General features: G+C 43.5%; 1 protein-coding gene across 1 annotated transcript; it reads right to left on the minus strand.

Annotated features, from left to right (window-relative positions):
• Positions 1 to 1,470: 1,470 nt before the first annotated feature.
• Positions 1,471 to 8,255, minus strand: lamtor5 (late endosomal/lysosomal adaptor, MAPK and MTOR activator 5). The gene is made up of 4 exons (XM_072278677.1): positions 8,149 to 8,255; positions 6,222 to 6,283; positions 4,735 to 4,852; positions 1,471 to 1,764 (listed from the first exon to the last, which is right to left on the minus strand). The coding sequence occupies exons 1-4, from the start codon at positions 8,181 to 8,183 to the stop codon at positions 1,704 to 1,706; spliced, it is 276 nt and encodes a 91-aa protein (XP_072134778.1). The 5' UTR covers positions 8,184 to 8,255; the 3' UTR covers positions 1,471 to 1,703.
• Positions 8,256 to 12,884: the final 4,629 nt, after the last annotated feature.

Consider the following 12,884-nt stretch of genomic DNA (forward strand, 5'->3'; position numbering starts at 1 on the left):
ACTTCAGAATAATCAGTTTACAGAGAGTTCTCAGGAATGGAACCCTTATATATCCTGGGGAGTGCCTGGACTCAGATAGGAAAGGAGTAGAGGGAGATGAACCTAATGCGAGAAAATAGGTTTGAGTAGATAGGCATGATGGTTGGCATGGACGAATGGGGGCCAAAGAGATAATTTCTCTGCTGTTCACCTCGAATACTTTGGTTTGGATTTTTCTTTACCTTCCAATTTTCTTGCAAAACAAAGGTATCCCTTTCCTGGATAAAAGTATGAGAAATCCACATTTCACAGGTAGGGTAGCAGTTAGTGTGACAGTATTACAGCTTGCAGTGTTCCAGAGTTCAGATCCCACACTGTTCTACAAGGAGACTCTGTACATCCTCCCCAAGGAATGTGTGGGTTTTTTCCGGGCCCTTCAACGGTCCAAAGATGTACGGGGAAGGTTAATAGGTCACTGTAAAATTGTCCTGTGATTAAGTTTGGGTTAATCTGGTTTGTCGGAGTTGCTGTGGTGACACGGCTTGAAAGTCTACTCTGTGCTGACTGCTAAATAAACAGGGTTACATACAGTATATTGGGGCAGATCACCTTGAGGGTAGTCGACTCACAACAGTCCTTCACAAACACCAAAGGAACGCACAATTTCCATGGAGATTAAGGTCTACAGGCATCTAGTTCATAGACTCTTGGATCAGAAAATTTTTTGAGAACGCTTCACCATTGGGAGTCTTCAACAGGGCAGCAGACAGCAGCATGTGGTACTGCTAAGGGGTAAAGAAACTTGCTATTATAGCACTGAGCTGCATCTCAGTGAGATAGCACCTCAGATTAATTGTATTTTAGGTCTGTAGGGATGGGTTTGGAGTGAGAGAGGGGAAGTTAATGGTCAGTTTAGGGTTTAGGAAAGGGATGTGGAGGAATTAGAGGACATGCTACTGTTCAAGCCTCCACTTTGCATTTGATGTTCAGCGACGAGGAGGTGGGGCATCCGTGGTCGGAGGTTGGGCCAGCAAACCAGCGAAGAGGAGGGCTGGTGGCAACCCCCCAGAATCAGTGAGATGTTTGCATGTTACGGTATCATGTTCTGTATGGGCTGGAGGAACAAGGGCTGGTAAACCCTCGCTATCTATGCAAACTGAAAAGACCAAAGATGGAGGCCTAGTGTTCAGGGTCCTATCATTAGCAAGTCTGGAGGTCGAGGCCCAGTGTTCATTCATCATCAGCAAGGAGCTTCCTTTTAAACTCCAAATCTGCCTATTAAACACAACCCACCCTCTGTGCAAAGGTTCCATCAACTCCATTTCACTCATAGTTACTTGTCCAAACCAAGATTAGGAAGAGGTTCTGGACTTGGGGTCTAAAAGAAATGCTGGCTTGATGCGATTAATACAAAGCATACAAGGGCTCCAAAAGAAATATCACCCCCTCCCAATTCAGGACTGAGTGAAGGAATAATGAAAATTGTGCACATTTTTGCTGAATTTGCATTTAATCCCAAACTTAATTATCTCAAAAAAGTTCTCTTTTCACCACACCCCCATGCCTTCTACGCCAGAGTGTCAACGACTTAACATCCATAAACGAGTCCAGGTCAGACGCTGCCTTTTGAAGGCTTAAAACAAGAAGTTAAACATCCCACAGCACGGACCATGCCAACAAAGCTGACTGCTTCAAGTGATCCGATTCCACTACTTTGGCCTGGCTCACACCGTCACCTTGTGCACAGCCACAGTGATGCTTCCATGTTTCCGTATCATGATATTCCTGTGGAAGGAATCACAGTGAATGAATAAGGATGTCTGCAGGGTCTTGAAGCTACTTATTGTTAATGGAAATGCTGCTGAGTCTCCCAAATCCATTCACTACAGAACTCTGGCACAGATTTTCCATCATTCACCAAGCTTCAGTGACAGTATGAATGTCCTGGTGCAGGGGTTCCCAAACTCTTTTTTAATGCCATGGACCAATACCATTTACAAGGGTTTTATGGACCCCTGCCCTAGTGAGAAACTTGTGGGTCCCAGATTTATTCCAATGATTGGACAGCACTACCCTCGCTGCCAGTTGCACTTCAACAGCACTGCCCTTTAAATCAAGAGTTGACACCTTTGTCTTCTCCTCCATGGCACCATTCAGAGAACCAGGGGCTTTCCCCACACTCCCCGCCAGTAGTCATCTTGCCCAGGCAATTACCTGCTCTTTACCACAACACCTTTGGTCATTGCAGAGAGCAAACTGAATTTCCCTCATCACCACCGCGCATAGTGTGCAACACACTTCCCAAGAATCACGCACCGTAAATTAGCATTAGAACTTCCCTTCACCCAGTGGCAGCCAATCATTCTCCGCTTCCCTCTCACATCAGTTCACTCTTCCTTGTCACTGTCCCCTACACTACCAACGTGCCTCAAACAGATTCGAAGGGGGGACCTCAATAGCTGCAGTTGCTCTGAAGTCACGGACAGCTTTGCAAGATCTGCTGCATGTGTGGGATTAGCTTCACTCTCGTCCACTTCAGTGAACGCTGACTTGGAAGAGCAGGAGGAATGAGCAAGGGCAAAGGCAGCAGCTAAGTTAATGCAACATGGGATGGGGTGCTAGGTGAAATATTGCAGAACTCCTGTTACCAAGTGTTGGGTTCAACATTAAAGTGTCGGCCTGAACCTTGAGCAGTTTGAGCCAAGGTCAAGGTGAGCCCATGTTCAACCACCTGCAACATACAGAGAGCGATAATGCAGCATTGCATCTGCTGCAAGACATGCAGTTAAAGAACATACATCTGTGGTTGCCTCTCCATTTGGTCTCTTCCTTCTCCAAAGATCTCTTTCTGCAATAGGACATGACATAGCACATGAGGAGTAAATACAAGCAGGCTTTTCCCTCTGAGGTTGGGTGAGACTAGAACTAAGAGGTCATGAGTTTAGGATGCAAGGTGAATTATTTAAGGGGAACATGAGGGGGGAATATCTTCACTCAGAGGAAGGCGAGTGTGGGGCGAGTGGAGGATGCAGGTTCAATTTCAACATTTAAAGAGAAATTTGGATACAGGTTTCCCCCGCCATCTGAAAGTACAGCATTCCTACGTAAGCCGAAATGTAAAGCGAAGAAGCAATTACCATTTATTTATATGGGAAAATTTTGTGAGCATTCGCAGACCCAAAAATAACCTACCAAATCATGCCAAATAACACATAAAACCTAAAATAACAGTAACATATCATAAAAGCAGGAATGATATGATAAATACACAGCCTATATAAAGTAGAAATACTCCTCTACAACGATTGCTTGCACAGATCTCCGTAGCAAAAATCTCACACAAGCGCTGTTGGCATAAACGCACTCTCCAGTAACCTTTAAACTATGAAGTTGCCAAATCTACCAAATAACACGTAAAAATACACAGCCTATATAAAGTAGAAATAATGTATGTACGGTGTAGTATCACTTACCGGAATTGGGAAAACAGCGCCGAGCACACTGATGATGGTGTGTTAAACTGAGTCGTCGCAGGCTGGGTGGTGCAGTGGCCCCCACCCTCCAGGCCATTGACCCGATACATTGCCGCGAAGAACGCAGCGGTAGCCGGGAGGGACACAGCACATCGTTAAGAAAAATGCCGAAATAAACATGCTAATTAGCATGTTTATTTCTGCTTTTTTCTTAACGATGTGCTGTGTGCCTCCCGGCTACCGCTGCATTCTTTGCGAGTCAGTACAAAGTATCTGTCCGGGGCCCAGGTGTTGGGGTGGTGGGACATGGGGGTGTCATCTCATGGTCGATCAGGGCAGGCAGCTCATCTTCTCCTATGACTGCCCGCCTCGATGTCGAAGGTCGAGGTCTGTCGTCTGCTGTGGCTGATGTGGAAGGCTTGCTTGACTGCTGAGCCTCGCGCATTTTTCTATCATACAGTTGTTTGTAAGCACTCAAACCATCCTGCAAATATTCCCTAAACCTATGTACCCTTTCAAAATTAAAGTCGTACTTTATCATTGCAGTGAAAATCTCACGCAGTTGCTTCACTTTCTGCATTCGGTTTTGATTGTTTCCTCTTCCAATTGCATCAGCTCTTCATCTATCAGTTCTTGGTCATGGGATGCCAAAACCTCTTCAACATCATCTTCGTCAACTTCCACAAGCCAAACTCACTTTGTCCTTGCTTCGTTCACCACGATCGAAATGCTTAATTATGTCTAGTTCTACGCTAAGTGTAACACCCTTACTCTTTCAGGCTTTTCCGACACCTTAGAACTCATCTTGCTAACGGCTGCTCAATGCAACGTGTTTCAGCAATGCCGTTCCAAATCCGGGGCAGAGCAGCTGCTCGGGGCGCGCGCTGCCTTTTATCGTGCGCTGATCTTTTATCGCGCGCTGCCTTTCTTCGTAACAGTGAAAACACCTTCTGAAAGCGAAAACAGGGTACTAATGTAGGTCTTTCATAACAGTGAGGTTTTGTAAAGCAAACGTTTGAAAAGTGAGGGACACCTGTAAGTACATGGATGGGAGGGATATGGTGGGTCACAGTCAGATCGCAAGTTGGTGAGGCTAGGCAGATTTATAGGTCAGCATGGACTAGATGAGCTGAAAGGCTTGTTTCTGTGCTGTGACTCTGAATGAACAGTAAGTTCTCCAATCACAGGTGGGGAAGCTTCCTTGGGATTTGTTGGTACAGGAATCCTTCAGAAAACAAATATATCCACTGACAATACTCAAAATCAACTTTCAAAGCCTCACCCGTTATCTGACTCCAGGCAAATCACAGGTACATCCGTTGGGTCTGTCGTCAGTTTTGCCGCTTGTTGTGCGAGGACAGAAACTACACCCGCATGTTCATCAATTAGTGACCCACGACCTGGAAAACGCCGGAAGAAACAATTCAGATCGGACCAGGAATTTCTCTGCCCATTGCATCAGGCGACAGAACCACTAGAGGGCTGTAGCGGCAAAGGTTCTCAGAGGAGGAGCTGAATCAAGACATGGCAATACTGGTCAGTACTTTGGATGGGTGGAGGGATGCATAGCAGAGAAAGGTGGATGCTGGGCAAACAAGTCCAATTCTTATTTTTTTAATTTTATGTCCTAAGAATATACTGTATAAAGGGAGTATTTTATAAGGTTACCTCACAGAAGAGCTGTTAAATGTATTAATAATGAACTGCAGTTGAATTTAGACCCACAGTTTATCGCTTATAGGATTTCACAAAACAGTGTTAATTTTACCAATGCTAGCTCTAGAAAATGCAGAATTAACAAAAACAAGGAATAACTGTTCTGAAGTTGACCAAGTGCTGCATTTGTTAACTACATCCCCTTCCTTAAACATACATACACACACACATACCCATATATTTCTTATTGTAATTGATAGTTTTTATTATGTATTGCAATGTACTGATGCTGCAAAACAACAAATTTCACAACATATGCCAGTGATATTAAACCTGATTCTGTGCCCTTGATCGGCTTCAGATTACACACAGCAACTCGAAACCTATGACTACATAGGTGCAAAATTCTCAGGCAAAGCCAATTTACATAATGTGCACATTATGGAGAAGGATCCTGCCTAGTAACTGAGTTGTGCTTAAAAATTTGCAGATCAGACATGGCAGGGCCATACCCAAAAATATGCAAGGCAAATATTTATTCATTTTCCACGATCTGAGTACAGCACGCAAGGTAAGCATTTACTGTTCACCAGAACTCTGGTAAAGGCACTTCCACAGAGCAATCTATTTCCAAATCAGTTTCATGTACAACTTGGCACAAAGTCTGCAACACATGGTGTGGCTTCTGTCTTTGTCCACTTTGGTAGTAGAGGGCACGGGAGGTGCTGTTGGACAAGTAAACGCAGTGCCATCACTGTGTAGTAGTGATAGAAATTAATGTTTAGATTGGGTGACTGAGTGCCAGTTAAACAGGCTTCTTTATCCTACATGGCAATGAGTTTCTGGCAAGTTGCTGATGGTGCAATCACCCATGCAAGCGAAGAGTATTCTAATATATTGGGGGTGGCACGATAGGGTTGCGGTTAGCATGATGCTATTACAGCACCAGCTCCGGCTTCCAGCTGGGTACAAGTTCCAGTCTGTAGCCGGCAGGAAGCCCAAGAAAAGCTTATTCGGAAAAGTAGAATCATAACCCCTGTAAAGATGATGCAATTTGGCATACACACAGACTACGATCATTGAATTTATGATCAACTGCAGCCCAGTACTTACAGCCCAAGTTAAGGCCTTGTTCATCAGCACAGAGGACTCCTATAATTGCCGGATTCTTCATCCTGGAGAGTCAGAAATGAATGTTAGTCCTTCCAGTGCACTTCCCACAGTGATGATCCCTACTGGGCATTACCTAGGGTTTTACTAGCTGTTTCTCTCCAGCACCCCATTATGGCATTGTCTCATACTCCCATTCAACAGAGTTGTGCGTTCAACCTAAAATCATAAAATCATGCAGCATGCTGCATTTGTGCCAGCTATTTGATAGCTATACATCTGGCTGCTTCGCCTCTTCCTCCATAGCTCAGACATTTAAATATAAATAGTACCTCGTATCTGTTTCTGCTGCTCTTACTGGTAGAATTGTTCCAATCTTAACATGTCCTGTATGAAAGAGCTCTAGCTGTTAACTAGTTTATCACCAGCCCCAACACATGCTGTGGGAAACAGCCCAAGACTGGTCACCCTTTTGAACATAATTCTCAATTACGGGTACTTTCATTAAATATAGGGAGGAGCAAGTTGGATGCAAGAGGATACTGGAACACACAATCTCCGAACAAACAGCACCTTCTTTCAGGAACCGGCCAGGTCACTGAAGCTTTGGGGCAGAAGCCACACATGTAGTGGCACTGTGCTGCCCATTTCCTAGAGGCACAACTTCCCTGCTTTGCACAATATATCTCCAAACTCCATATATTTTAGCCTATCAGCTTGTAATCTTCATTGATATGAATGTACAAACCATCCCTATAGCACTGCTCTGTACCATTCTTTAAAAATAATTTATAGTGCATATCGAAACAGGAAGTATCAGAAAAGACTGCAGGTGCTGGAAATCTGGAACAACACACATAAAAAGCCCAATGAAGGGCCCTAGCCTGAAACGTGGACTGTTCACTTCCTTCCATTGATGCTGCCTGATCTGCAAAGCTCCTCTAGCATTTTGTGTGTGTTGAACAGGATATGTCATAACCACTAGATATAAATGTGAAAGTGGGATTAAACTTAAATAGTATACTTTGGTCATGTTGGCACAACGACGCAAATATCCTGTGTCTGCATTCCTAATGTCAGTTTATGAAACTATGAAAGCCATAAAAATGGTTACTAGTCAGCCCTTCCCTAGAGTACACAGCATATATCAAATATTAATGGACATAGCTTTAAGGAAAGAAGGAGAAAGGTTAAAGGAGACATATGGGGTAAGTTTTGTTTTTACAGTGTTGCTTGGACTGCATTGCCAGGCCTAGCCATCTCTCCCCTTTCTCGTCCTAACAATAGGTCTCAACCCAAAACGTCAACTGTCCATTTCCCTCAATAAATGTTGCCTGAGCCACTGAGTTCTTCCGGCATTTGTGTTTTATTCTGTCATTGTTCATTTAGTCTGAACTTAGGTACAATATAATTTTATGTAATTTATATTTCCGTTTGTAATGTACTGTACTGCTTCAAAAAACTAACTTCAATGGCTTTCATGCCTGTATATGTATAACAATAAACTTGACTTCCAAGCTCCTGAGTATCAACACAAGAAGATGTCTCAGCTTCAACTGCTGAAGGAAGGAAATGTTTGCCATATTCTCTGACACTGGAACAGTTTCCGACCTAGACTCCAGCCATCTCTTTAATACAGGGGCTGTGGTGTCCCTGTAGCAAAAGCCTTCAGACCATTCTAGGAGCCGGCAGCATCGGCCCTCTTCTAGAGCTAATAAAGCGGGCTCGCTTTAGTGCACCATCGGCAGGCCGAGGCAGCAAATAGCTCAGCAGCCCACAAGGTGGAACCAGGCCGATCTAGAGGCCCGGCCCCGGAACTCTGCGAACGAAAAGGCGGTAGGAGCGGGCCGACCAGGGCTCGGGAGAGTCGGGCACGAACCGAACTCTAGGTCAGGGCCCCATAGACCACGGGAGAGCCAGGCTCACTCACGTTTCCCGCAGCTGCTGCTCCAAAACCGCCTCCATCCTAAACTCAAGCGATTCCAGTTCCAGATCACATGATCCGCCGCAACTGATCACATGACGCCGAATTCATAATAGGCGGAGCGAGGACGGGAGGCTCGCAATATCCTCCTTGTCCTTTTTGACTTCCTTTTCTTTTCAGTTTTCTCTTCCCTCACTTGAATAAAAATATATGTACTGTGGAAGGCAACACAGAAAAGGCAGCGAATAATTTAAACGATGATATTTTGGACAGTGTTAATGCACAAAAGGGAGTTGGCTTCCTTTTCAGTCACTGAAAGCAAATGTTCTGGTCGAGCGAGCAGCTGAGTAGGCAGTTCTATTGCAAGAGGTCGTATATAGAGGAACAGGGATGTCTTGTCACAGTTTTTCAGACTGTAACATTTGTCGTGGACCTTTCTGCGTAACTCTCCAACCACACGTTTAGTTATTACGAGATCCTGTTCCAAGTATTTCGTCAGGAGTCCCCATGGATGTTAACTCTCCTCGCCAAACCTACCTGACCAAAAGAATGGGAGTTAACGATCACCATTCGACAACCAGCCTCACCTAGTACCGTGGCCGGAGCATCATCATAGGTTAAATACGGAGTATTTCTCTTTATAGTGTTCCATTAAGCATTGTAAGGATGGATACTACATGGGGTAGTTGTACCTGATACAAAATGACGTCCCATATGACAGATTAGACTTAATGAAGCTCCCTTAACCATCAATATTTCCAAGGCAGCTGTAGCGTGAATTAGATACAAAAGAATGCCTCGTGCAATACTCCTTCAAATACTTTAAAAGTAGGTAACACATTGATAAGATTAGAATCAGGTTTAATATCACCAGCATGTGTCGTGAAATTTGTCTTTGCGTCAGCAGTACAATGCAATACATAATATCTGAGGGGAAAAAACTATATATACAACAGTTAAATTGAATAAACAGTATAAAAATAAAAATAGTGAGGTAGTGTTCATCGGTTCAATGTCCATTCAGAAATCAGATGGCAGACGGGAGGAAGCTGTTCCTGAATCCTACAGTGTGTTTTTTCAGGCTTCTGACCCTCCTTCCTGATGGTAGCAATGAGAACAGGGCACCCTTAATGATGGATGCGGCCTTTTTGAGGCATTGCTCCTTGAAGATGCCCTGGATACTACAGAGGCTACTGCCCACGATGGAGCTGACTAGTTTTACAGCTCCCTACACTACCTCTACACTATTTCATTAATCACTTGTAAGAAGCTATAGTGCATAAGGTGCTAAAGAGAGGAAAATCTCCTTCCTTCCCATCAGGCAAGTCACGGAAAGCACAATTAAATATAGGGTCAAACTCTCACTGCACTTGTCTAACAAATACAGTATTCAACAGATACTCCATATTTGCATACAGATTGCTCCCCCATTCCCTGGCTGCATAAACCAGCCCCAATCCTAGAAAAAGGAAGCATGCTTTTGTTTACTTTCAACTTTATCTCCCAAATACTCCTGCAGTTGAAATCCCAGTTAGTATCGAAATGTCTATGCATTTAAGGGGCTGAGATAGTTCTGCCTCAGCTCACATAGGAATTCTGCAGCCAGCAGACAGAAGAGATTCTATCCATGACAGCACAAAGGATGGGGTTGTGGAGGAAGATGTGGCGAAGGGTTAAAGTCATGGAGTATTGCAGTATGGATACTGGCCTTTTGGCTCTTACAAATCCCAGTCAACCACCGTACCCATCCAGCTAGCCCCAATTTCCTGCGTTCAGCCCATATCCCACTAAACCCACCCCTCCATTTACATATTCAAGTGGTTTTTAAATGATACTATTGACCTGCCTCAACCACTTCCTCTAGCTGCTCGTTCCATGCAGGACCTTGATTAAGGTCTTACTGATGCCCAAGTAGACAAGATCCATTGCTCTGCTCTCATCCACCTATTGTTTACTTCTTTAAAAAAAATTCTAAACGTTTCCTCAGTCATGACTTCTCATGCACAAAGCCATGCTGACTCCTCCTAATCAGACTGTGTCTATCCAAATACTGCCCTTCAGAATTCCCTCCAGAAAACTTCAGTCTAACCAGCCTGCTGTTCCCTGGATTGTCCTGGCTCCCTTTTTAAGCAGCGTAACATTAGCCACTTTCCAGTCTTCGGGAACTTCACCACAAGGACCTCTGCAAATTTCTCTGGAGCCTCCCATAAAGTCTGAGGGCGTACTCAGTCAGGCCTTGCGGAATTATTCACCTTATTGCGCTCTAAGGCTGCAAGTACCTCTGACAAGAGAAAATCTGCAGATGCTAGAAATCCGAGAAACACACACAAAATGCTGGAGGAACTCAGTCGGCCAGACAGCATCAGCAGGAAAAGGGTTTTGGGCCAAAACATTGACTGCACTTTTTTCCATAGATGCTGCCTGGCCTGCTGAGTTCCTCCAGCATTTTGTGTGTGTTGCAAGTATCTCTGCCCTATTTATGTGAATTTCCTCCAAAAGATCTCCACTTGTCTCCCTTATCTTTGAGCAACCATGAGTAAAAATCCCAGTTATCTCCTACTGCTCAAGACATAGGTGACCCTGATGATCTCTAAGGTGACCTACACTCTCCCTAGCCATCTTTCTACTTTTAATATGGCTATAGAGCCATCTCAAAGAATTACACTGAACCAGAACAACCAGGTGGAAGGATCAAACCCTCAGGTTAGATTCATTGGAAATGTCAAACATCATAATAGATCAATTTTATTTATTTCAACAAACAAGACAGCCTCTTTTCACAATGCCCATGGAGGGTTTTAGAAATAATTTCTGTTTGGCACTATCCTATGGTAAATTAAATCAATAAATAACTCTCCCTCAAGACAAAGAGGTTATCAAAACGCTGAGCATTATTGTAGTTGTTAAACATGGAGAAAATGGACTCATATATCTCAAATAATTGGAAGTTCTTTTTAATGGAAATTCATTAATTAATTGTTTACCCTTTTGACCAACTGACTCTCATGATGGAGCTTTGTGATTGAGATGATCCTGGTAGATGGACTGAGAGCAGTAACATATGTTAGATTTTAATCAAAAATCTCTCTTGGGAGAACTTAATGTTTTGCATAACTCAGCATGTTCTTTTAAAATCTTTCTGATTTGTTTTAGAGAGCAGTTGCTTAGTTCATCAGCACACAAAACAATGTGTCTACTACTAGAATGTGGCCTAAATATTAAAATGTCATCCATTTTTGTTCTTTTTCAGATAGATTATCTTTGTCATATGTACATTGAAACCTACAGTGAAATGTATTGTTTGCATCAAATCAAATCTGCTAGGATTGTGTTGGGCAGCGTGCAAGTTTTACCATGCTTCTGGCATGCTCACAGCTCACTAACCCTGACCGTATGTCTTTGGAATGTAGCAGGAAACTGGAGCTCCTGGAGAAAACCCTCATGTTCATGGGCAGAATGTACAAACCCCTTGCAGACAGCGACAGGAATCGAACCCTAATCTTACCCCTAGTGCAGTAAAGTGTTAGGCTAACATCTATGCCACTGTGCTGCTTTTTTCCCATCCTCTTCCATCTCCAGCTTCGCTACTTTAAGATAGGTTTTGGTGCCTACAGGCAGAAGCATTGGCACTGAATCTATAGTTTTGATGCTCACTCCCAGTCAGCTCCTCTGTTCTTGAAAGAGGTGCTAATAGGTGATAATACCTCTTCTATAGCAATCCATCAGACAATTTTGTTTCATGACTGTTTACCTCTAATCATTCAGTGCCTATCCACACCTCTCTAGAAATCCCTCAGTGCCCATTAATAACTCATCTGCAGTTCCTCAGTGTTTGCCGCTGTCTCATTTGAAATTCCTCAGTTCTTTCTAACTCCCTCCCTGAATCCAATGTTGCCCCTTCAAAATCAAAGTGAGTTTATTGTTACATGCACAAGTACATGTAGGCACAGATGCAATGAAAAACTTACATGCAGCAGTGTTGCAGGCACATAGTGACAAATGTTGTGTAGGAAAGAGCACAATTACAGTAAAATGGAATGCCATCTGAAAGATGGCACCTCCGTCACTGAAGTACACCTTCAGTCATGTTGACGTAGATTGGAATGAAAGATTTACATTTGTATTCGGGTCTCTGGAGAAGATGTTGAGAATGTTGCTACTGGAAAGGTAGCAGTGGACTTTCACCTCGTGGCTTTGCTGTTATGTGTTTGTAACACCATAAAGCAGTGAGATCCAGGATATTGATCTGGTATTTCAACAACATAAATCATAAGCTGCCCGGTGATGTCGTGGCATCCACACCGGACGTCGAGGCAAGTGGTCCCGGGTTCGAATCCAGCTCGCTCGTTGCGTGCTTTCCATCCTTGCTGGTTTGAGCGTCAAGCTAGCAACTTGGCCTCCTGAAAAAACAGACAAAATGCTCAAGAAATGGGAAGGTTCCAACCCAATGTGCCACAGGCCATGAAGAGGAGCAACAAAACAAGTCATGGTGGGTTTTCTTTACTATTCTGGTCTCTTGGTGTCAAAAATTGTAGGACAAGTTCGTAGCACATTTGGACAATGTTGAATATTTCTATGTCAGAGTCAATAAAAGTATTGACATTGCTGGCTGTAATGTAGAATCCATTTATACTGATCTTATACAAAGAAGTAAAACCCATTTATGCAGATCTGATATTCTTTGTTTATGAATGTTATTTAGAACAGTTTGTCTTCTGACTCTGAATAGCAATCTGAGCATT

Source organism: Mobula birostris, chromosome 14 (genome assembly GCF_030028105.1).
Source record: "Mobula birostris isolate sMobBir1 chromosome 14, sMobBir1.hap1, whole genome shotgun sequence".
Lineage (NCBI taxonomy): Eukaryota > Metazoa > Chordata > Chondrichthyes > Myliobatiformes > Myliobatidae > Mobula > Mobula birostris.